Raw genomic sequence first — 24,546 nt, 5'->3', positions numbered from 1 at the left:
TAGAGATGAAAGACAAGCATGCTTATGTTCTCCTTGCCCCTCTTCTCCAAGATTTAAGAAAAATAGAAGATGAGAAAGGAAGAGGGAAGATGGGAAAAGGAAACCCTGTTGTGCTTAAATTAGAGCACACTTAAATCTTCTGGTGCTTTTCCCCTGTTCACGGTATAACATTTTCCTTTACAAATACTGTGGTTCAGAAACTGTATTGAACACTTGGGCCTTTCCCCTCCAGAGTACTCTCAGCCTGGACTGTTCTATATCCTGGCTCTGCTTCTCCTCTTTTTTTAAGCTTCAGACTGAAAGATCACATTCCTTTTCCATTCTGGTAATCTCATTTGATATATCTGGAAAAGATGTGGAAAGAGCAGTGAGTCATGGACTTGACATATGTGACCAGAAGGGCTTTTGCCAAGCATAGTTGATCTGGTAACAAAGCCTCCTTTGTCAAGATGTTCTGATAAGACTAGCTTTGTATGCTATCTTCCAAAGCATATGGGATTTGCAAGAATTAGAGGTGTGACCTACTGAACAATTCTCTTAGTTTTCATTTCTCAATTGAAGCTTTCAGGTTACAATATCTATTTTGGTCAGAATTGTGTGCAGTACACCACCTCTCCATTTTGTCCTCAACCACAGAAAATCTCTCCAACAAATGGACCAGCCCTCTCTTTTAGCCTTATTTTCACCAACCTCCTTCACCACTTTTAGTCATTCAATGTATTGGGAGTTTGCATCTCTGTCAGCGAACATCACAGCAGGACACATTGTGAGCCCGCTGCCGATTCAGTTTTTCTTTTACGGTTGTATAACAGGATTTAGAGTAATTTTTATTACATCTAAGCAGCCCCTCCACTTCCTCATTTCCTGATTAAGAAATTGCAAAGTCAGGATCTAATTCCAAATTCCAGCTCTTGACTGAACACAATCCCAAAAGAGAAATGAAGGAAGTCATGCTTGGCACAGACTTTGAAAGGTCAAAGTGCTAAAGGCACTTTAAGCACTGTCTAAGCATAACTCATTTCTGCAGAGGGACCTCTGGGCTTATAATGTTTCATCCAGAGCTACTACCTCTGCCTTGGCAGACTGTTAGGCATGCTTAAAACCATCCATAGTTCGGGAGCTAGTGATCTTAATCGAATAAACCGAAGTGATTTGTAAGCAAGTGAAAAAACTCTCCTTCAACATAAATCAAGTGGTAAAACCCTCCTCCCACATCACCTGCACACCGAACTCTTATCCTTCCGCTCAATGAATAAGACACTACCACCTTAACCATCTAACACAGGTAATAGCGTATTAGGCATTGGCCCTAAACGCAACTTCGGCTCATCACTTGGGTTTGAGCCAAGAAACGGCATTCAATAAAAGGTTGTTACTATGCTTGATTAAAAAAAAAAATCAACAGATTATTGAGGAGTGATCCAGAAGTCAGAAACACATGAGCGCATACAGTACTGTTTTGCGGTACAAGTTACTCAAATAGAGATTTCCATATATGGTCTTTATTCTTACTTCGCTGATCACCTCACCAACAGCATACTCTGTTGGTTTGTAAATTACACACATTCCTGGTTAGAAGGGGTTTCTTCCTTTGTCCATGAGAAAGGGGAAATCCCTGGTGAACAAGGACGTTATCAGTGTCAGTGTTCGGTTTCACTCCCAGCTTGGGTCAAAGTAAAACACATACTATAGTTCCTTGTTTTACTCCTTGCTTAGATAAGACAATGGACCTAGCATAAGATATGCAAGGCCCGTGACAGCAGATACAAAGTGTTGCTTCTTCAATTGTTGACTTCTCGTCACTCCCAATTCAATAGGAAGGCAGTAAAGCTATCCTATTGCACGGGAAACCCTCTATTGCATTTCAGTCCCCAAGCTGGGTCTTCTATTTCCAAACAGGGTCTTCTATTTCAGGCTCTCTAGTGAGATGTACATAATTTAACACCAGTAAGGAATAGAAGGTCCGCTCACACTGAGCCTTCATTTGCAAATACTGCCTTTTAAATTTTGCATTTCTGAAACCTTCTACATGGAGGTACAGCATAGTCTTTTAATTGGAATAAAGATAATGCTGGGATATTCCCAGAATCACACTTTGCTCCAGTAAAGACATCTTAGAAGCGTGTTGTTGCTGGACATCCACAGACTGTGAACCCATGTAGTGAGACACAGCAGTACCTACAGCGGCAATCCTTCTCGCTTAGCAAACACTTGAAAGGTTTGGGACATTACCAGGCTCTAACAGGCAATACTTTAACTTCTTGCTCATATACATTGCTCTGTGACAACAAGCAAGTTCAATGAATTTAGTACAGATAATGTAAATATATGTAAAATAAAGTATATTTAAGTAAATTAATAAAACAACCAGTGTAAGCTGTGGGTAAATAACCTTGAGGTATTGGGTGATAAATCGTAACTAAGCCTTTTAAGCACACATATCCCAACCAATGGTAAGTGGATGCTTAACTCCTGGGACATCGCTAAAACCACCAGCACCCCACCACCTCTAATTCTCAAATAAATAAAAACTATAAAGAGTGTGGCAGAGTTACAGTGGTTATGTGACTGAGAAGGGCATAATCTGTATACAAAAAAACATAAGGTGAGTTAGGTGTTTGATGGGTCACCACCTGTCAAAATAATGTAGGGAAAGGTTGGTGAAGTGATAAGGTTATTCAGTGGGGCCTGTCGCTTTCCTGGCAGCCCCCACCAGACACAAAAGAAGCTCCTCTAGTGATGCCCCACTCTCCTCGGGCACCAAAAAACAGATAACGCACATTTTTCAGCCTGCTATATGAGCTTATCCGTCGCTCTACTGCCCCGGGGCAACCCTGATAATAGGCGCAGGCTGCCACAAATTTCCCTTTCTCTTGCTTTGTGGGCTTTTTTATGTCCATTTGCCATGTTTTCCATTTTCTTTTTTAAATGGGTGTCCCCACTCCACATATGGGTAACCACTGCATGGATTGCAGGACTGGGTTGGAGCCCAAGGATGCACTGCCAGGCCAGCTTCGCACCTGCACAGCCCTTCTCCTGCCAGCAGGGAAGATGGTGTATAATTTCCTCCCCATAGGGATAGGGAGCACCATTCTCACATGGGACTGGTTTCTCATAGGCGCAATGATTCCCCAAGTAATAATGGTGCTCACTTATACTGCTCGCCCCTGCGGATGTTCGGAGAATTTGAGTGGTGTATTATAAAAAATGCTGAACGGTGGACATGTTTTCCTTCAACGCTACAGCCGGTAGCTCTGCAAAAGGCCACCTAGGTGGTGCGAGTTTTAAAGTGGATATCTCAGGCCCTGTTGGGCAGATTTAAACGGGATGTTCAGCGTCTCGCCCCAGGTGGCATGCGCTAGCCACCAGGAATCTAAGGATAGAAAACACTGGCCTCAAAACATTTGGTAAATTGGTAGAGCTTGTTTCAAAATGCTCTCCCTCTGTTAAAGGAGGAGAGTGGAGGACACAGCTCAGGGGACTACAACTCTTAATAGCTCCTTGGTATACGGTCTCTCAGCAGTAGCACCCTGCTCCTTTCAAAGCAGCCTTTGATTTGCCAGCTGGCAGATTGCTGGGCCACATGGCTTATTGGCCACACGCAGGGCACCACTGTGACTCACAGAAGTCTAGGGAACCCCTTGCTAGGGCACCTCCAGCCAGAACTGGCCCCTAGAATTCAGAGAGAACCCTTGACTTAAGGATCCCCAGTAAGACCACACTCTACTGCTCCCCAGAGGGAGTGGGTATGTCAGTGCTAAAGGACCTAGAGACATATTCCAACACACTCTCACCAAGAAGTAAAGGTATGGAATCTTCTCTAGCCTGGGGTTCACCAACACTTAAAACTGGAGATGTAGATGTCCAGAAGGTGGGAATAAATGCCTAATCAAGAGTAGCCACAGTATCGCTCTACCACTCACAGACACTTCATAGGAGCAGCCCACAGGTTGATTCAACCTCTTGTACATCAGGATGGTTTCAAGATGGATTAATCAAAGTTGTTGTCTGCAAGAGCTCGCTATAGGTCTTGGCTCTGCAGCGGACACTTTAAAACTGGATCCTTCACTTCAAGATTTCACAGAGAGCCCAAGGTATAGCTTGTGCTAAAGGTCTGCCTTTGTCCCTGTGTGGAGCACATGTCCAGGCTTACCAGTAGGATATAATCTAATTGTCCTGTGCAGAGTTCTCCCCAGTCTTCCTCTTCTACCAGGAGAAGGCTAATCCTACATGAATGGGCTAATGAGCCCTATTGTTCATGTTCGGTAGTGGCTTTGATCTGCCTGCTGGCCAGCAAAGTTATTAACTTGGCCCAGCAGGATAGTTCAAACCAGACTCACCTTAAGGGATTAAAATGACTTTAAGTGGAGGTCCCATTAACATGACAGTTTCAAAGACATGGTTGAAATTATCAAACAAAAAGACATGTTGAGCGAAACTCCCGTCAGCTTAATTTACTTGCTTAATTAAAATAAAATACTAAAATGTGCGGATTAAGTACAAGAAACCATTTTTTTAAAACAAGGTGCTATTTTACCCTTATAAACAATGCACCTCCAACAATACAATTCAATTACTTTAATAAACAAATGTGTACTCACTTACAGAAAGTGGTACAGAATGAGAATGTTGTGCTGCAATTAACAATAAACAAGCATTGCTGTTCATCACATTAGCAAAATCCACTAAAGCAATAAACGCAACTTAAGAGGATAGTTTTCAACTGATTTACTTATTTCCAAGAGTACCAAAGACAAATTATGGCACTGGTTTGGAGGAAAAGCAACCTCAGACAGCATATAAAGATGAAGTGTAGCAATAGAAAAGGACTTTTGAATGAACAGAACTCACGTTTTTTTAATATCCAAGTACAGAACTATCAGACCAATATAAGTAAATTGATCTTAATATGTCACGATCATATACATTAAGTGTAACCATATTAAGGTTTATAACGAGTAGCAATTTTTGACATTAATGCATTAATGTAAATAATAAATAACTGATGCAAATTAATATTGGCTGCTGCAACATGTATTTGTATATTAAGATAGGTGATTCCAGATGGAAATAAGAAGATCCTGTTTTCTATACAGATTATATATATGCAGCTGTTTCTTTTCCCCCAAAGCCAGCCAGTGATCAAGGGAAAATGGTTCCAGAAACGCGTTTGGCACAAGGCTTTGAAGATATTACGCTGGGAAGGCATGAATTGTTTGGCTGCTGCCTGCTGAATAAACAAGAGGAAATACACGCCGTGTGTGGCATCTTCATTGTGAGAGTAGTTTCGAATGGATGTGTAGTGGCCCGCTCCGGTAACGAAGATGCCCCTCTGCTGACAGTGTAGGTCCGGTTGCTTTGAGAGCAGAGCACCACATGGAACGGCGTGTCCCATTCGGTTAGGCACAAGTTTAGCAGCCAAGCAGTTTTGCCAAGAACACGCGACCCGAGGAAAAGTATTGTTGGAAGTTCAAGTTACAGCCGCAACCACGATGGAAAAGATACTCAAACTACATGAACCAAGATGCACTGGATGCATAAGCCCCTTAGGGCGGGACTATGAATTTTAATTGCGAATGCAAGATGCAATGCAGCTGTTTCTTTTTCCCCAAAGTCAGTCAGTGATCAAGGGAAAATGGTCCCAGAAACGCATTTGGCACAAGGCTTTGAAGACATTACGCTGGGAAGGCATAAATTGTTTGGCTGCTGCCTGCTAAATAAACGAGAGGAAATACACGTCGTGTGTGGCATCTTCATTGTGAGAGCAGTTTCGAATGGATATCTATCTATCTATCTATATATAGAACTACACTTAAACACACACATATATATGTATTACCCAGTGCTGGTTGCCACTGGGTAGTTATAGTTAGGTCAGCTGTTAGGAAACGCACTTTTTGTGTTGCTAATAACTGGCATCATTTGACGAATTACCACTAAACTTTTCAAAACGATGCAACTTTGACTAGTTTGTGCATGGAAGGTTTTGGGGTGATCAGTCAAACGGGAGCCGAGAAAAAGGGGGGGGATATCCCAAAACGCAAAATCCCAACGCATTTTCCATAGACTTCTTTAAACAGGGCTATAGCAAAAAGTGCTGAAAGGAGTTACACCAAATTTGACAGGAAACTAGATATTGGTCAGCAAATGGTACTTTTTCTGATTTGATATAAATCTGTTCAGCAGCCATCTAGCCCCCCACTACCTTCTTTGTGATTTGGTCATTGGTTTGTCAGCGCCATGATGCTCCTTCCGGAGCGAACGTTTGCGCTCTATAAATACCTATCCAAATATCCAAATATCCAAATATCCAAAATGCATAGATATCTGGACAGTTGGTGTCCAGATATGCCCCGACTGGCAAATTTATCAGGGACTAGTCAATCCTGATTAGTTGGTTTCAACCTGAATAATATGTTTTGGCAGTCATTACAAGACTCAGGGACCGGTTCCCTGTGTCCTGTAAATGAATAAAAAAAAATATGTAAGGGGCAGAGTGAGCATGCCAAGACCCCTTATTGGCTGACCACAACCTGGGCAACAAGCAGTGGCAGCCGTTACAGGACTCTAGGACAGGGACCTCATTGAAATGCATTGTAGTGAATGGCCAGTTTTGAGGGTCACAAAAAGCAGCATGTAAAAAAGGTGAAAATAGATTTTAGTTACAATATAAATCATTTGTTGCAGATACCATGCTAATTTTAGGACTTGTGGTGTGTTCTTTTTTTTTTTTTATTATTATATATTTATTGCAACCGTAGGCATTACATTGAAATTCCATCCAATTGTAAAATCATACAACATAAATCATACATCCTGTGCAGAGTTCTCCCCAGTCTTCCTCTTCTACCAGGAGAAGGCTAATCCTACATGAATGGGCTAATGAGCCCTATTGTTCATGTTCGGTAGTGGCTTTGATCTGCCTGCTGGCCAGCAAAGTTATTAACTTGGCCCAGCAGGATAGTTCAAACCAGACTCACCTTAAGGGATTAAAATGACTTTAAGTGGAGGTCCCATTAACATGACAGTTTCAAAGACATGGTTGAAATTATCAAACAAAAAGACATGTTGAGCGAAACTCCCGTCAGCTTAATTTACTTGCTTAATTAAAATAAAATACTAAAATGTGCGGATTAAGTACAAGAAACCATTTTTTTAAAACAAGGTGCTATTTTACCCTTATAAACAATGCACCTCCAACAATACAATTCAATTACTTTAATAAACAAATGTGTACTCACTTACAGAAAGTGGTACAGAATGAGAATGTTGTGCTGCAATTAACAATAAACAAGCATTGCTGTTCATCACATTAGCAAAATCCACTAAAGCAATAAACGCAACTTAAGAGGATAGTTTTCAACTGATTTACTTATTTCCAAGAGTACCAAAGACAAATTATGGCACTGGTTTGGAGGAAAAGCAACCTCAGACAGCATATAAAGATGAAGTGTAGCAATAGAAAAGGACTTTTGAATGAACAGAACTCACGTTTTTTTAATATCCAAGTACAGAACTATCAGACCAATATAAGTAAATTGATCTTAATATGTCACGATCATATACATTAAGTGTAACCATATTAAGGTTTATAACGAGTAGCAATTTTTGACATTAATGCATTAATGTAAATAATAAATAACTGATGCAAATTAATATTGGCTGCTGCAACATGTATTTGTATATTAAGATAGGTGATTCCAGATGGAAATAAGAAGATCCTGTTTTCTATACAGATTATATATATGCAGCTGTTTCTTTTCCCCCAAAGCCAGCCAGTGATCAAGGGAAAATGGTTCCAGAAACGCGTTTGGCACAAGGCTTTGAAGATATTACGCTGGGAAGGCATGAATTGTTTGGCTGCTGCCTGCTGAATAAACAAGAGGAAATACACGCCGTGTGTGGCATCTTCATTGTGAGAGTAGTTTCGAATGGATGTGTAGTGGCCCGCTCCGGTAACGAAGATGCCCCTCTGCTGACAGTGTAGGTCCGGTTGCTTTGAGAGCAGAGCACCACATGGAACGGCGTGTCCCATTCGGTTAGGCACAAGTTTAGCAGCCAAGCAGTTTTGCCAAGAACACGCGACCCGAGGAAAAGTATTGTTGGAAGTTCAAGTTACAGCCGCAACCACGATGGAAAAGATACTCAAACTACATGAACCAAGATGCACTGGATGCATAAGCCCCTTAGGGCGGGACTATGAATTTTAATTGCGAATGCAAGATGCAATGCAGCTGTTTCTTTTTCCCCAAAGTCAGTCAGTGATCAAGGGAAAATGGTCCCAGAAACGCATTTGGCACAAGGCTTTGAAGACATTACGCTGGGAAGGCATAAATTGTTTGGCTGCTGCCTGCTAAATAAACGAGAGGAAATACACGTCGTGTGTGGCATCTTCATTGTGAGAGCAGTTTCGAATGGATATCTATCTATCTATCTATATATAGAACTACACTTAAACACACACATATATATGTATTACCCAGTGCTGGTTGCCACTGGGTAGTTATAGTTAGGTCAGCTGTTAGGAAACGCACTTTTTGTGTTGCTAATAACTGGCATCATTTGACGAATTACCACTAAACTTTTCAAAACGATGCAACTTTGACTAGTTTGTGCATGGAAGGTTTTGGGGTGATCAGTCAAACGGGAGCCGAGAAAAAGGGGGGGGATATCCCAAAACGCAAAATCCCAACGCATTTTCCATAGACTTCTTTAAACAGGGCTATAGCAAAAAGTGCTGAAAGGAGTTACACCAAATTTGACAGGAAACTAGATATTGGTCAGCAAATGGTACTTTTTCTGATTTGATATAAATCTGTTCAGCAGCCATCTAGCCCCCCACTACCTTCTTTGTGATTTGGTCATTGGTTTGTCAGCGCCATGATGCTCCTTCCGGAGCGAACGTTTGCGCTCTATAAATACCTATCCAAATATCCAAATATCCAAAATGCATAGATATCTGGACAGTTGGTGTCCAGATATGCCCCGACTGGCAAATTTATCAGGGACTAGTCAATCCTGATTAGTTGGTTTCAACCTGAATAATATGTTTTGGCAGTCATTACAAGACTCAGGGACCGGTTCCCTGTGTCCTGTAAATGAATAAAAAAAAATATGTAAGGGGCAGAGTGAGCATGCCAAGACCCCTTATTGGCTGACCACAACCTGGGCAACAAGCAGTGGCAGCCGTTACAGGACTCTAGGACAGGGACCTCATTGAAATGCATTGTAGTGAATGGCCAGTTTTGAGGGTCACAAAAAGCAGCATGTAAAAAAGGTGAAAATAGATTTTAGTTACAATATAAATCATTTGTTGCAGATACCATGCTAATTTTAGGACTTGTGGTGTGTTCTTTTTTTTTTTTTATTATTATATATTTATTGCAACCGTAGGCATTACATTGAAATTCCATCCAATTGTAAAATCATACAACATAAATCATACATCATTAGTAATGATCACGGATCAGAAATTATAAAACAGAATATCGAAGGATTCAAGAGAGTGATTCATTAAATATTCAGTAAACATAATTCAAGAGGGTTACCGCTGGTTCATTTATACAGATCTATTATTGTTGGTCCACATCTCAATTGGTTTCCATATCTTGTTACCCAAGGCCCTAGCCGTCTTTCCTTTGCAAGCAAAAATTGCACTTTCTTGATTGTACATGCCCAACAACCGACCTAGCCATACCTGAAAGGAAGGGGCATCGATATCCTTCCAGCGAGCTGTAAGGATTATCCTATAGACCGCCGTACCCAAGAAAAGACATGTTTCCTCCTCCTTAGTGTGTTTCAGTGTATTATCATAGCCCAAGATGTATAGTGTGGGGGATTCAGCTACCGAGTGCCCAAACACTTCCTGCCAGAAGCTTGCTATCATACCTCTCAGCTCAATAAGTTTGTCGCACTCATAAAGCATATGTAGTAGGTGTGCTCCGATTTTACCACATCTCGGACATTCAGAGGTTGCTCTCTTCCCCCAAGAGTGAAGTTTGGCAGGTGTAAAGTACAGATCAAATATGGTCTTATAGAGCTGAGCTTTCATATTAGAAGCAACAAACACCTTCATTGCAAGAGCCAGAGACATATAAATATCCACATTAGGGTTGTTTAATTTGTTTGACCACCTCTCTTCCCTATATTCAAGATCATCCCGTTGGCTTTCAATTAGAATATCATATATAGTCCCAATCCTGGTCGTGCATATGGCCATACGATCCAATAAAGAAATATTATCCAGGGAATACTCAGCTCTTTTTAAGTTCAAGATCGTGTTGGTCTGAATAAATTTAAATACCCCATTATCTGGGATTGAGAATTTACTCAGTAGAGTTTGAAATCTATTCCCATTCCTAGGCAATAAAAAAATCACCTATCGTTAATACTCCCGAGTATTCCCATCTTCTAGATATATTATCATACATTTCTACTGGTAGTATTGTAGAGTGCCATAGCGAGGTATATTTATTGTATTTAGGAATATTTAGATGCCTCATAGCTTTCCTCCAGATTGCCCAGGCACTGGATAATATCTTGAACTTAACTTTCTTGTAATATGAGGGTTCCAGTTGCTTTGCCAAGAGGCCATTAGCCTTATCCCCAATAACCAATTCGTAAATAGAAGGTATATACTTATCCCTTACAACTTTTTCAGGTGTTTTAACAAAGAATAATACAGTCATCTGTTGAATCATGGTTGCCCACAGGTAAAATCCCAGATTGGGGATTGACAGACCCCCTCTTATAGCTGGCAGAGAGAGGTATCGGATAGATCTCCTTATCTTTCCGTAACCCCAAACGAACTTAACCATCTGGGATTCCAGGGCCTTAATAATTTTATCATCCACTAACAGTGGAATCGCACGGAACAAATATAAGACCCTGGGTAAAATATTCATTTTAAGGAAATTCCCTCTTCCAATAATTGAGAGATGCAATCCATCTACCCTTTTAAGATCGTTCTTAATTTTTTGAAGTAGAGGATCGTAGTTTATTTTAATAATTTCCTCAATCTTGGGAGATATGCGAACTCCCAGATATACTGCACTTTCGACCCTTCTTGTATCTACAAATTGAGCATTGCGGGTGCATAAAACCATTGTTTTATCTCGATTTAGAGAGTATCCAGAGATCCGACCAAAGAGTTGTGTAATTCGTTCTATTTCATGGATTGCATCAGTGGGATGAGATGTTATTACTGCCACGTCATCTGCATAGGCTAGAATTTTGGTGTCGAATGAACTTACTGTAACCGGTTTAATTGTTGCTGCCATAGCAAGTTTTAGAATTAGGGGATTTATATATAGGGCGAAGAGAATCGGGGAGTTCCGCGAGATATATCAAAGAGGCTAGATTCCAGACCCATAGTAAGAACCCTCGCCTTAGGTGTGGAGTACATGGCCGTGATAGACTTCAAAAAGCGCGGACCGATGTTATTTTGCTCAAGAACCGCCCACAAGAACTCCCACGACACCCTATCAAAGCTTTTTCAGCATCCAGAAGGATCATCGACATCTGATCCCCCACGGCGTCAAACAGAGCAATAGCACGACGGGTATGATCCGTGGTGCCCTTGCCCGGGATGAATCCGTGCTGCCACGGGGAGACCAGACGCTCGACGATCCCCCTGAGACGATTAGCTAGAATCTTGGAATAGAGCTTCGAGTCAGAATTTATAAGAGATATTGGGCGGTAGGATGAAGTTAGATCAGAAGGCTTATCTTTCTTTGGAAAGATCACTATATTCGTTTCCATCCAAGATCTTGGAGGAGAGCCACGGGCTTGAATACCTATAAAAAGATCAAGTAATAACGGTGTTATAATATTACCCAAAATTTTATACAGCTCCAACGGTATCTTGTCCGGGCCAGCCGCTTTACCTGAAGAAAGCTCTGTAAGAGCCGTTTGTACCTCCAACTGTGTTATATCTCTTTCTAGGTCTTGTCTAGAAATGGTCCCAATTCCAGAATTAGTATCCTGCTCACTGGCCCACCTGGCAAGTTCATCTCTGATTATAACCGGTTCTAAATTGTCCTCATTTTGATATAGCTTTTGATAGTATTTTCTAAAGACCTCCACGATAGTCTCGGGTGTTGTATATTCTCGACCATCAGCCTTAATGTTAGTGATTAAACTAAGGGATTGTTTTTGGCGAGTACGGAGCGCCAGTTGTCTACCGACTTTCTCACCTGCCTCATAGATCTTATTTCGGTGAGATTGATAGGTCTCGGCCGCTCTCTGAGATAGCCTACTATTTATCTTCATTTTCAAAATCAGCATCTTTCTGAGAGTTGGCCCTCCATCGCCACCTTGCGTTATTATATCAGTGTGCTTCTCCTCTATTCCAGCTAGTTCCAGAAGTTGCAATTCGTAGGCCCTGGCGAGTTCCTTCCTCTGTCTGGCCACGAAGCTTATTGTTTCGCCACGAAGTGAAGCCTTGAAACAATCCCAGACCATATCTCGAGAGGCACTATAGCGGTTACAATCAATAAATCCCTGTGCCCATAACCTAATATATTCTAAATACTCGTTGTTAACTAAGAGTTTTCTATCAAAGGACCAGCTTGACCGAGGTCTTAAAAAATTATCAATACTAAGTGTGAGTACTAAGGGATTGTGATCCGAGATAGTCTTTGGTAGTTTATTTATTTGTGTCTTATTGACAAAGTTAATAGTCGTCCAGATGTAATCAATACGCACATATTTATTGTGCGGATAGGAGAAATACGTATATCCCGGATCATGATAATTTTTTGTATCCCAAACATCAGCCAAACCCAGGCTTTCTTTAAGTTGTGTGATGGCTCTGTATACCTTTGGTTTACGACCAATATATTTGGATTGGTCTTGATTGTGTACTTGCCCCTTTTGCTTCAGTGATATGTTAAAATCCCCACAGAATATTAATGTATGCGGCCATGATGCTAACTCCATTTCAAGATCGATAAAAATAGAGGGGTCGTCCAAATTAGATGCATAAACAGAACATATAGTAATCCCGATTTTGAGATCGGCAATCGCCCACCTACCCAAAGGATCAGCTGCCTTCCGTGTAGGCTGTCCCAAAAAGGATTTAGCCAAAATGGCTACACCTCGTGTTTTATCGGTGTGGGTGGTACTCACCAATAAATTATACCCGGGGATTCTCAGTACATCTCTTTCTGCCCATGGTATATGAGTCTCTTGGAGAAATAATATATCAAAAGAGTTTTGAATGATCATTCCAAACATTTGATCCCTCTTTCCGCTGTCATTAAGTCCTGCTATATTCCAGGAGCACAACTTTAGCCTAGCCATATTCTACTGTATTTCTTCTTGACTCGGATTTAACCCCGTGATCAGACTCAGACTCAGCATCAGTCTCATGAATTCCTTCTCCTTTGCCATTATCAGTTCTACTTACTTTCCCAGCCTTGCGGTTGCCATTTTTATATGCTTTCTTCCCCCTATCCTTCCCCCTGCCCCTGACACCCCCTCCCCTCATCCAACCCACCCCCCTCCCAAGCTTCCCATGTTTGAGGCAATTAGACTCCATTAGAGTCTGTAGCAATGGACGTGCAGTCCCTGACCGATGCTCCAATGTCTTCTCAAATGTATTTGTTTAATTTTAATTCCATTAATCATTATACTTTTTTTTTTCTTCCCCTTTTTCCCCCCCCCCCTCTTTCTTCCCCCCTTTTTTTTTTCCCCCCATGGCTCTCTCATTTTATATAGGAAAGAAGAGAAAGATCCCTAAAGGCTGTCTAGGTACTCCTTGGCCTTGATTTCAGAGGTAAAAAATTTTGTCTGATCCCCATTAATAACCTTTAGACAGGCTGGGTTGTTCAAAAAAACCAGACGCTTCTTGTCTTGGAGCGGTTTAATGAGTTGGCGTAAACGCCACCTCCGTTCAACCGTTGTATGACAGAAGTCAGGGCGCACAAAGTAGGTTATAGGCCGCTTGTTTTTTTTGCCTCAGGTCTCGCTTTTTCCCAGACTGCCTGTCTCAAGAGAAAATTACCGAAATATACCAAGATAGCCCTTGGATATTCTCCTGATTTAGGTATCTTTTTCATCGTCAAGGGCACGCGATGTGCCCGCTGGACCTCCACCTCCCAATTCCACGATGATAGTTCTGGGAGAGAGTCTTGAAATACTTTAATCATAAAAGAGCGAGCATCCCCCCCTTCCGATCCTTCAGGAATACCCAAAACACGCAGATTGCTTCGACGCATCCGATTTTCCATGTCCTCGAGCTTCCACATCATATCAGAAAGTTCTTTTTCATGCGTGTCAATCTTTTCGTGGTTTAGGACTGTCTCTGACTCGTTCACCAGCACTCTAGATTCCATTTCAGTCATTCTGTCATTGAAAGAGCCAATTTTTCTTGACAGTTTACGAACCACCCCCTGCACCTTACGTAGCTCTGCTTGAGCTTTGCGACCATCAAGGGATGTCTCTTCCCTGTGTGCGGCTATAGCAAGTAGTACAGTTTCCAACGTTGGTGCTGTTGTGTCTTTAGGATTACCAGGCTCCTGATGCTGAGCAGGTGTTGGCCCATATGTTTGTGAAGGAGTGACCACTGGAAGTAGATTACTAGTAGGTGCATAATCCCAAGTCAAATCTGCCGACTCGCGATGGCCTTTTCTATACTTGAGCGACCTTTTCCGGGCTGTTTTTGCTCTGATGGTGCTGCCTGCTTCACTAGATTCGCTCGAGTGGGACGCTGTGTCGGTATTAGTGTCAGTTGACCAGCCTAGTTCATCTGAGAATGAATAGAAATCACTAGGATCTCTATCTTTATCTCTATCCTTATCAGGATCAGGATCGTCTTCACTAAGATTTTCAGGGTTAAGTTCGGCAGACTGAGCTCCATCCAAAGGGGGTGCCAAATTACTCACTTGGATTTCAGAGCTCTCGAGGGAAATAGAGGCTGCTGGTAGGTGATTATATAGAACAGGATCGGTATTAGACACTGTAAGAGAGTTTTCAATATCTTTCTGTTCAGCCATACCCTGAGCCTGAAAATTGAGTCCAATCCCATTTATTAGGTCTTTGGGGCCGCTGCCTCTTACCTGGGGAGAGATCCCTTCTGTCATTACACCATCTTGGCCCCGTGTACTTCCAGACTGGGGCTCGCTGACCACAGCGACCAGCGTTGCAGTATCTGTAGCCTGAGAAGCAGGTGCACTCTGAGATCCTGGTAGACTCGGCTGGCTCCTCCCGCCCCGACCCGGAAGAGGACGCGTTGAGCCTCCGCGAAGGAGCTCCACCACAGAGGGAGTGCTTTGGCCACTCTTCCGGGAAGACTGATTTTCATTTGGGGCTCTAGAGAGAGCCTTCTCTGCTGCTCCCGTCGCGACACACGGCGCTCCTGCTGATGCATCCACAACCCGGGTAGCCTGTCTTGCCGCCCTGGCTTCTCTTGCTCTCGTTGCAGCCGCCGCAGCAGCAGCCGCGTTCTTCGGCGCCATCTCGTTGTACACCTGCGTCAAAGCGGCACCCTGGTGAGTTTGGCAGCATTTCCTATAGTTCTGACCAATAGCACAGAGATAACGGATTATTGAGAAGCCGATCACCGTAGCCAGTGTTGAAATTCGGCTGTGTGTCTTATCTTTAGCGGCTATCTCCCCATCGAACATTTTACATTGGTATACTGTAGGAGTTCAATTCAGCTTGGCTCGACTCGGTTCGGCACGTCTCAGCACAACTTTCAGCCCAATATCCCCCGCAAAATCGGCAGACCACCATCAGCGATTGCATTTAGGCTCCATCTTCGCCCTTAGCTAGGCTCAAATTTCCTCAATTTTCCTCCATAAGCACCGGCCAGGCTGCACCACGGTCTCACACGACCGCCATCTTGCCTCCCCGGACTTGTGGTGTGTTCTAAGGTGATTTTACGCTGTGAAGAATGCCGACATGCTGGGATTTCATGAATCATGTTTGAGAAAAGCTGTTTTCTCATGATTTTCTCATAGAGGTTTTGGAAGGTGCTCTAGAAGCTAAAATGGAAGCATATTTTCTGTAAAATAACACTACCTTTCTCAGCCATGTGAGAATAAAGTCTGACATATGGAGTAAAACATGTACTTCCATCATGGGCAGCCTGTCACTTGATTCCCCTATGTACTACTGCAGCTCCTAGAGCGCAAACAATTTAACTTATGACAAAAGTGTAGCACACCTGAACCCATCTTGATTGAATCAAACTGGTAAAACTGAAAACGTTTTATTTAGAAAGAAACAAAATGAGGGGGTTCATTTTGCCATAGAAATTATGGTTAGTGCTGTAGAAAGCAATTAGGACACATTTTAAATGAGTTCTCAAATGTCTATCTCTTCCACTTAATTAAAACATGCAGACTGAAACATGTACTTTCACCAGCAGGAGACTGCCAGTTAAATCCCTGGTGATCAGCAGCGTTATCACAGTGTTCTAATGAGCAACTAGAATGCTAACATATTGAATTTATGCCAAAACGCAATTTTGATGGAATCGAAGTGGAAAACTGAAAGCATTTTCTACTGAGAACACTGCAGTAAATGAGGAAATTGGGGAGTTTCAAAACAAAAAAGTCTCCCATGGTGGCACAAAGAGAAAAAAGGGCCCAAATGTAGCACAAATATCACCCAAATGCAACCCAGGTTTAGCCCATTGATAGAAGTGTCCAAACGCTTACGTTTTAATTTGTTTTTGCAGTCTTATATAGCACAAACATTACCCTAAGGTATTGGAGTGCTATACATGAGCATCAGCTACATTACAAAAGGACACATTAATTTTGGTTTTAGGTATAGGGAGATCAAGGGTTTTGCCCAGAATCACAGGATGTTGAACCAACACCGAAACTTAAACCTGTTTGCTCAGTTGCAAAGTTGGCAGCTTTGGTCGTAACACCACATCCCCTCACCTAAGTGCAGCAAATAATCAAGTGATCAACTGGATATAAAAAATAGCGAAAGATAGCAAATAATTTAAAAGCGCTTTGTCGCTATTTGAGGATTCAAAAAATGTGTCCTCATTTCATTTTTTTAAAGCACTAACCATAATTTCTATGGGAAAAAGATGCCCATATTTTTATAATTTTTTAAAGGAAATGCTTTAAGTATTAAAGATTTAGTTACACAGAGTAGACTTCAGATGTGCCACACTTTTGCAATAAATATATAATGCTAGCGATCTAGTTGATCATTAAAACACTGTGGGGATACAGAGGTCAGGGGCACGGCCTCGGAGAAAATGAGGGCAGAAAGAAGGGAGCGGAGGCAGCAAGTTGACCGCGCTGAGCAGGCAGGAGGGACAGTGGCAGCACAACGGACTATGTAGGGCAGGGGAAAGGGGATAGGGGCAACAAATCAACCATGCAGGACAGGCAAGAGAGGCTGTGCCAATACAACAGACCATTCAGAGCAGAAGGGAGAGGCAGTGGCAGTACAACCATACATACCAACAGACCAGATTCAGGCAGGAGACTCCTGATGGTTTTAAGCCCAAAAGGGCTTTATTTTAGCCATCTAACTAATATCTCCTTTTTCTTCAATGTAAGTCAATGGGGAAAATCGATTCCCCAGATTATTTTCGAAATCTCCCTCTTACCAAGTTCAAAATGTTGACATTTATGGTACATTGGACTTCGGAGGGAGGTGGGCGGGGGCACTAAATTGACCATACAGGGCAGGCATCAGGAGTTGCAGCAGCACAATACACCACACAGGGCAAACGGGAGGACAGTCCAGCACAATGAAACATGGAAAGCGATAGTGAGGGGACAGGGCCATGCACATGAACAACAGAGGGGAAAGAGGCAAGGGCAGCATGCTGACCATACAGGACAGACAGGAGGGGCACTTGCAGCAAAACAGACCATGAAGGGCAGGAGGGAGGAGGCAGGGGTGTGCAAATGGAAAACGGAGGGCAAGGGGGTAAGGGGGTTGACCATATAGGGCAGGTGGGATGGGTACTGGAAGAGCACAACACACCAAGAAGGCAACAGGGAGGCTATAATAGCATATACACAGACAATGGAGGGAAGGTGGGAGGGGGTAGGGGGTAGCAAGAGGACCACACAGGACAGGTGGAAGGGACAGTGGCAGCACAATAGGCCATGCATGGCAAGCAGGAGGGTTAGTGGCAGCAAAACAGCCATGGTGGGCAAGAGGGAGGGGGCATGCTCAGAGGACCATGGATGGCAGAGGGAAGGGGTACGGTCTGGACACAGACAAGAGAGGACAGGGGAAGGAGGCTGGGGCTTCACAACAGACCACAAAGGGAGGGCAGGAGGAGCAGTTGCAGTACAACAGAGCATGGAGGGCATAAAGGGGTGGCAGCAAATTGGACCATGGAGGATAGAGACACATGGAACTTGGACAATGGCAGGCAGGGTGGAGGCGGCAGGGACAGTCGGCAGCCATCTGACCATGGTGGGCAAGCGGGAGGGGCAGTAGCATCTCACCAGAACACTCAGAGTAGACATGTGGTAGGTCCATGGAACATGGTGGGTAAAAGGGAGGGAGCAGGGGAATGAACACAGGCATCGGAGGGCAAGTGAAAGGTGGGTAGGGGCAGCAAGCTAAGCACGGAGGCTAAGCAGGAGGGCTTATTCCCCAAGTCTATGCCCGAGGCATAGAATCGGGCAATGGAGGGCAGGAGGAGTGGGCAGGGACATCAAGCTAACTGGAGAGTTGTGGCAGCACATCGAACCATGCAGGGCAAGAGCATGGGGGCTGGTGCATTTACTCAGACACCAGAGGATAGGGAGTAGGTGGGTGGGTCAGCAAGCTAACTGTGCAGGGTCGGCGGGAAGGGCAGCGGCAGAACAATGGCCACACAGGGCTGGACCAAGGGGCAGGGGTATGGACTTGGAAGATGGAGGGCAAGGGGGAGGAGCCAAGAGCAGCAACTCGAGGCAGGAGCAGGAAGCTTGGACAGGGGCAGCACAACAGACAATACCAGACCAGGCCCTGTGGCCAGACCCCCACCCTTGCAATGCATTGCGATGGACATCTTACTATACGTATAAAAAAAAAAAACTTCCCAGGACCGGAAACAAGCATCCTGGGACCAGTTTCGGGGTAACACCCGTCATCAGCCAGGCTAGATTTAATCCAATAGCAAGGGACCCACGTCTGGGCATACCCTGCCAACTTGGAGCGAACAAAGCAAGCACAAGGACATGACGGACGGAGCGCTGAAACTTTTCAGACACTCACCCTCAGTCACAGATCTGGGTTGAATCCATCATAGTTCTTTAGCACACTAAACTGGTCGCGAAACCGGCCCCAGGATGCTTGTTTCCGGTCCAGGGAAGACCTGGCTTGGCAGTTCGGGCTTGACTGTTCCCAGGAGGCACAGGGTCAAGACTGATTTGCATATGGCTGGGTATGAAATGGGGTGGCAAAGTGAGCTAAAGAACGATGATGGATTGAACCCAGATCTGTGACTGGGGTGAGTGTTTGAAAAGTTTCAGCGCTTCATCCATCATCTCCTTGCTTTTGCTTTGTTTGCCTTAAGTTTGCAGGGTATGCCCAGACCTGGGTCCCTTGCTCACTTTGCCACTGGATTCAAGCTAGCCTGGCTGATGAGGGGAGTTACCCGGAAACCAGTCCCAGAATGCAGGTTTCTGGTCCAGGGAAGACCTGGTTTGGCAGTTCGGGCTGGACTGTTCCCATGAGGCACAGGGTCAAGATTGATTTGCAAATAGCTGTGTCTGAACAGGGGTGGCGAAGTGAGCTAAAGAACGATGATGAATTCAACCCAGATCTGTGACTGGGGTGAGTGTCTTAAAAGTTTTAGTGCTCCGTCCATCATCTCCTTGTGTTTGCTGAGTAACTAGTCCCAACATAAAGCTTTTTTTTTTCTTTTTTTTTTAGAAGATACTACAGAATGAATTCCTAGAAACTCAAATCAAAATTCAAATTCAAATAGTGCCACTTCTTTTACATTATGTAACTTGCATAATCACTAGGCTAAAAGGACATTGCCATGGTGCATTTCTTTGTTTAACCTTACTGGTTCAACCCAACCACCCTCTTTAGGACTATTTTAAAAAATGAAGTCCCAGGAGGGGCAAAGTGCTTAAGAATTTCAAAGTGGTCAGCTTCTAATTGCTACCATGCCAATCCTGAGCAGTACCCAAATCCTAATTATGCCACAGCTCCTTTGTACTGACCAGCTCTTATATGAGGACCAGGGTCAATATCATGTCTCTTAACCCTGCCCATTGCCTCCTCCCCCTCAAATACGTTTAATGCAAGTGTGTCAGTTAAGAGAAGTCATGATGTCCTAGAACGGTCTCACACGGGGAGACAAAACGTTTTAAAGATCCTAGAGAGGTTGGTCAATGTGTGAAAAATAGCCAGAGTTAGTTAAATTGTAAGGTGATCAACCCTGTCAATGCAAGGCGGCATACTATTGACTACAGTGTGTTACATAACAACATATCTGGTAACCAGGGATATTGATTCAAACCTGTCTGAAGCATCCCATTATTGTCACCAAAAGGGGAAAGGGAGGCAGGAGGAAGCAAGATAAGGTTTGCCTTTTAATTATTCAAAACACCTGTTCGGATGGATCTGCTGAATATTAATGATGTCTTTCTTAAGCTGACAAGAAATGCATAGAGGAGAAACAAAACCCTTATGTAACCTGATCATGACTGCCTTCATTATGTAAAACAAATTCTCTAGTACAGCACAGAGTAAGACATATGCTAAATACACGTACAGACCACTTCGAACAAAGTAGCGCTACATTTACTCACCATTTACTTCAATCAGGTTGGCATTTTTTTGATTCAAAATTACATACAGTTCACGTTGATCCGACTTTTTCCCCACAACCCAGTAGTCGCTCATTGCTTTCACAATGATTTCCTCATCCTCGTCGGCTCTGAAAGAAGACCAACTGGTCATCTGTTTGTTTTACATGTATATGTATTAAGTGGACGTATTATACTCTGGGGAGATATAGTAGAAAAGACATTAGGCATTCACAAATTAACAATGGTTCTTAATGGTGGCAACTAAAGCAGATGTTATTCATTGTCTTATTTGTTAGGGTGTTTTGAATAGTACTTTGGCGTCACTGTCCAGCCACTTTAAGATACCTATAATAAAAACACTCTAGCAAATGACACAATAAACACTCCCTAATACACAATAAGCCAGGAAAAGACTAAGGCCTTCAGAAAAGTTGAGATATCTATATAGAACATGCCAAGGAATTCAATAAAACAGGGAACCAACTTACCTCTGGGATCAACATTCCCAGGAGTAGTGTCCATGGTTACACAAGCAAAGAGTTACTCTGCAATGTCAGTACCCCAACTCCTTTCAACAGTATTATGAAATACTGAAGCGGTAATGTCCATACACAAACTCTCCCAAGCAGAAAATCAGGAGCAATATTACTTCTACATCCTGGATTCCCATTTTAACATTTAAAAAAGGAACATGCAAGCTACAACTTACAGGTATGGTAGTGGCCATTTGGTATTCATTGTAAATGGATGACATAGAAATTCTGAAATTACGCTAGGACGGCAATGATAATACTCTGAAATAGAGGACAAATGTCTAGTCAGATTTCCTGTGAGGATGACAAAGTGATTTTTTTTTTAAATGCACAGGGGCTCTTCCATCACGCCCTTGGGTGGCACACGTCTTGCCTATGTGTAGTGCCATATGACACAAGTGGGCTCACTGCAATGCTGAGGGAGTTCTTTTAACGGGGTCAAGAAGATAGAGGTACTAGTTGAGTATGTGAAGGTTCCTAGCAAGCTGACCTGTGGTATTTAAACACAGTGTCCCCAACTCCGATACTAAGGGGAAGTCATGGAAACCATAGAAAAAATAGTGAGATAAAAGTAGCTCGTGGTAGACCCTGTCAAACACTATCTCTTCTTCCCTTTGATCCTATTGCTCCCCTTTCTATGTGATTTTGAAGTATGAACCTTTCAAGACCAATATTTGATTTGGGGCATTTGTAGAGTTTCTATTACCACTGGCATCAAAGTTACATAGCGTCTTTGAGGCTGATATTACCAATGAATCCTTTGTTTTCAGAGTACTTTGGGCCACTGGAGTAGCTTTCGTTTAACATTTTTTTTTGCCATATTTCACAGGACGACAAAGGCACATAAAGAGGTCTAATTAGGATGTGCTCTGGTGATGTTTATCCACATCTATAACCATGGCCAGTTCTGCATACAGATCTTCCCCATCTACTTCAGCGTCCTCTTCACAGACTCTTTTTAGTGATTGAGTATTGTTCTCCCCTGCCAACATGGAGTAAAGGAATTAGTCCCATTCCCGTCTAAATGTAATGACCTCTTAGACTGGAACAACTAACACCTGACATTTAGATTCACTGTGACTCCTGTGCAAACAAAGATTGTAGACCTCAGATGCGTCTGCAGCATAGTGGATGTTATACTGAAGAGAAATCGTAATTGGTAGTCTCTATTACCAACCTCTCTTTCCCTCCACCTACGTCGTTCTCATACGACCATATTTTGTGCAGTTGTAGGGAAGGAGGTGGTCCATTTTTAGCATGCAGTTTGTTTCTACTGAAGTCCTAAAGATGTTTTCCATGTTACCTGTGCCAAAATGATGATTATGTGTATCCTTAACCCAGAGCGAAAAACATACACTGCAAGACCCAATAGCCGAAGAATTGATCAAAGGTGTCCCCAAGTGCTTTGTGGGTTTTAGGATCTTGGGCTCACAAGTCATTTGACTCATGTCTCACGCTGAAAGAAACACCTTCTAGACAAACATTATGTTCACGACCCAACAGTGGATGGGCAGGAGAGTGCACAGCATGTGAATATGCTGCGACCCATCTGAGTTGCACCCACTGACTGTTGCTGAAATGATTCTCACATTATTCGTCAGTTTGAATTATTGTCTAACACAATTTAGTTTCCTGTCATTCATGACGACATCACGTCATGGAAATAGAACAGATTGAACATCATTATCAATGAGAAATTAATGGACATTTTTCTACATTTTTTTGTCTCTGACATCATCTATATATACAATCTGTTTGTCTTTATTACACAGTGTGATGTTAGAGTGAATGAGGATATGACTGTAGTTGGTCTGTGGAATGTTTTATTGTTCTTATTATTCATATTTATTGTCTTGCCTGAATAAAAGCTATTTTTGTATTTGATTAATATTTCCTTGTTCCTCCATGTGCCAGTTATGAACTATTATCGCGATATTAACCATGTTTGAGTTGTCTTAGGAGTTTGCATTTTCATTTATGCCGCGACCCACTCCAGATCTGGAGTCGGATGTCAAAAACTGCTGCCAAAAAGGTAAAAAAATAATGTATGTGGGTTAAATTGTGTGGTGTTTTGAGACGGTAGGGTGTTTTGGCATCTCACAATTCCAACCCATTAGCAGCTTGGACTATAACCCTATTGCATTTAACTTCATCACCAGTCCCAAGCACACATTCTGCTTATGATTTCTGAAACAATCACTTTGCTTCATAATAGATACTCTTCTATTCCCTATATGGTGCTCAACTCCTTTCTAAGTGAGGTTTGCTGTATATAATTACAAACACAAAACATAAAAAGTCCCAGGTGAGGTTATACGGGACACTGAGTGAGAAGAAAATAGAATAGCAAATAATGTGTACATAGTAAACATAGCATACATACTACATAGGATTTTTGACCTATTTTCACACTAGCTATTGTAGTTTAATTAAATGCATCAGATTGTTACTGGCCAACTATTATCAACTGCCCATAAAACTGTACTATACACTTACTTTTAGAAAGAACAGTGAAGAAAATAGGTTTATCTCTGTATGTTACATCTAAGCTATTTGTAGCTCGTGTTTTCTTCCCTCCGTGACAATCTTGTGGTCTAGTGGCATCATCTAGGGCACAACGGGGGCTCTACTTAGTTCAAAGAAAAGGTAGCGGAACTTATTTTGGTTGACATTCATGTGCCGGTGAGTATGTCAAACTTTCAACTGCTTCCTTATGGAAAACAGCGGTCCATCCTATCACATGAAGAGACCGTTGTCTGAGGGAAATCAAATTGTGCAACGTATCCTTCAACTGAAAACAAAGTGTACAATTTTATTAGACCTATAAAAATGTAATGTCTCAATGTTGTAAATTGGTTTCGCACTTGACTAACATTGAAAAGGGGAATTATTTTATTGTTAAACTTAGTGCTGCAGAATTAAAGTCCTAGACACTAAGGTTCAACCATAAAAGGCTTTCATGAGGGACCCAAATTCATGAAAGTGATATCAGAAGGTCACTTTTTCATTAAAATCAAAAGGGTAGACTGGAATGTGGGACATGCTGGAGGAACAAGATAGAGAAGAAAACAAGTTACTTACCTGTAACTACAGTTATCCAGTATTGGTATCTTTCATAGATTCACATGCCTGAATCATTTCCCGTCGCCGAGGCGGGAGTCCCCGGTAAATAAAGTAGTAGTGCCAAAAATGTTAGTAGTAGTAGTAGTAGTCCCAAAGAAAAGGCCTTAGCAGCCTATCTACCTCATTATGCAAAAGAACCAAGAATT

The 24,546-nt window shown here is 42.6% G+C and overlaps 1 protein-coding gene across 1 annotated transcript in view; it reads right to left on the bottom strand.

Annotated features, from left to right (window-relative positions):
• CCZ1 (CCZ1 vacuolar protein trafficking and biogenesis associated) overlaps positions 1 to 24,546 on the bottom strand; it is a 234,580-nt gene that overhangs the window by 5,962 nt on the left and 204,072 nt on the right. The window contains exon 16 of the mRNA XM_085629015.1: positions 20,745 to 20,872. Within this exon, the coding sequence (XP_085485141.1) occupies positions 20,745 to 20,872 (128 nt within the window). The remainder of the gene's footprint in view (positions 1 to 20,744; positions 20,873 to 24,546) is intronic.

The sequence above is a fragment of the Triturus cristatus genome, chromosome 10 (genome assembly GCF_964204655.1).
Source record: "Triturus cristatus chromosome 10, aTriCri1.1, whole genome shotgun sequence".
Lineage (NCBI taxonomy): Eukaryota > Metazoa > Chordata > Amphibia > Caudata > Salamandridae > Triturus > Triturus cristatus.
Note: the sequence above shows the minus strand (reverse complement) of the source record. Positions and strands in the feature narration are given on the sequence as shown.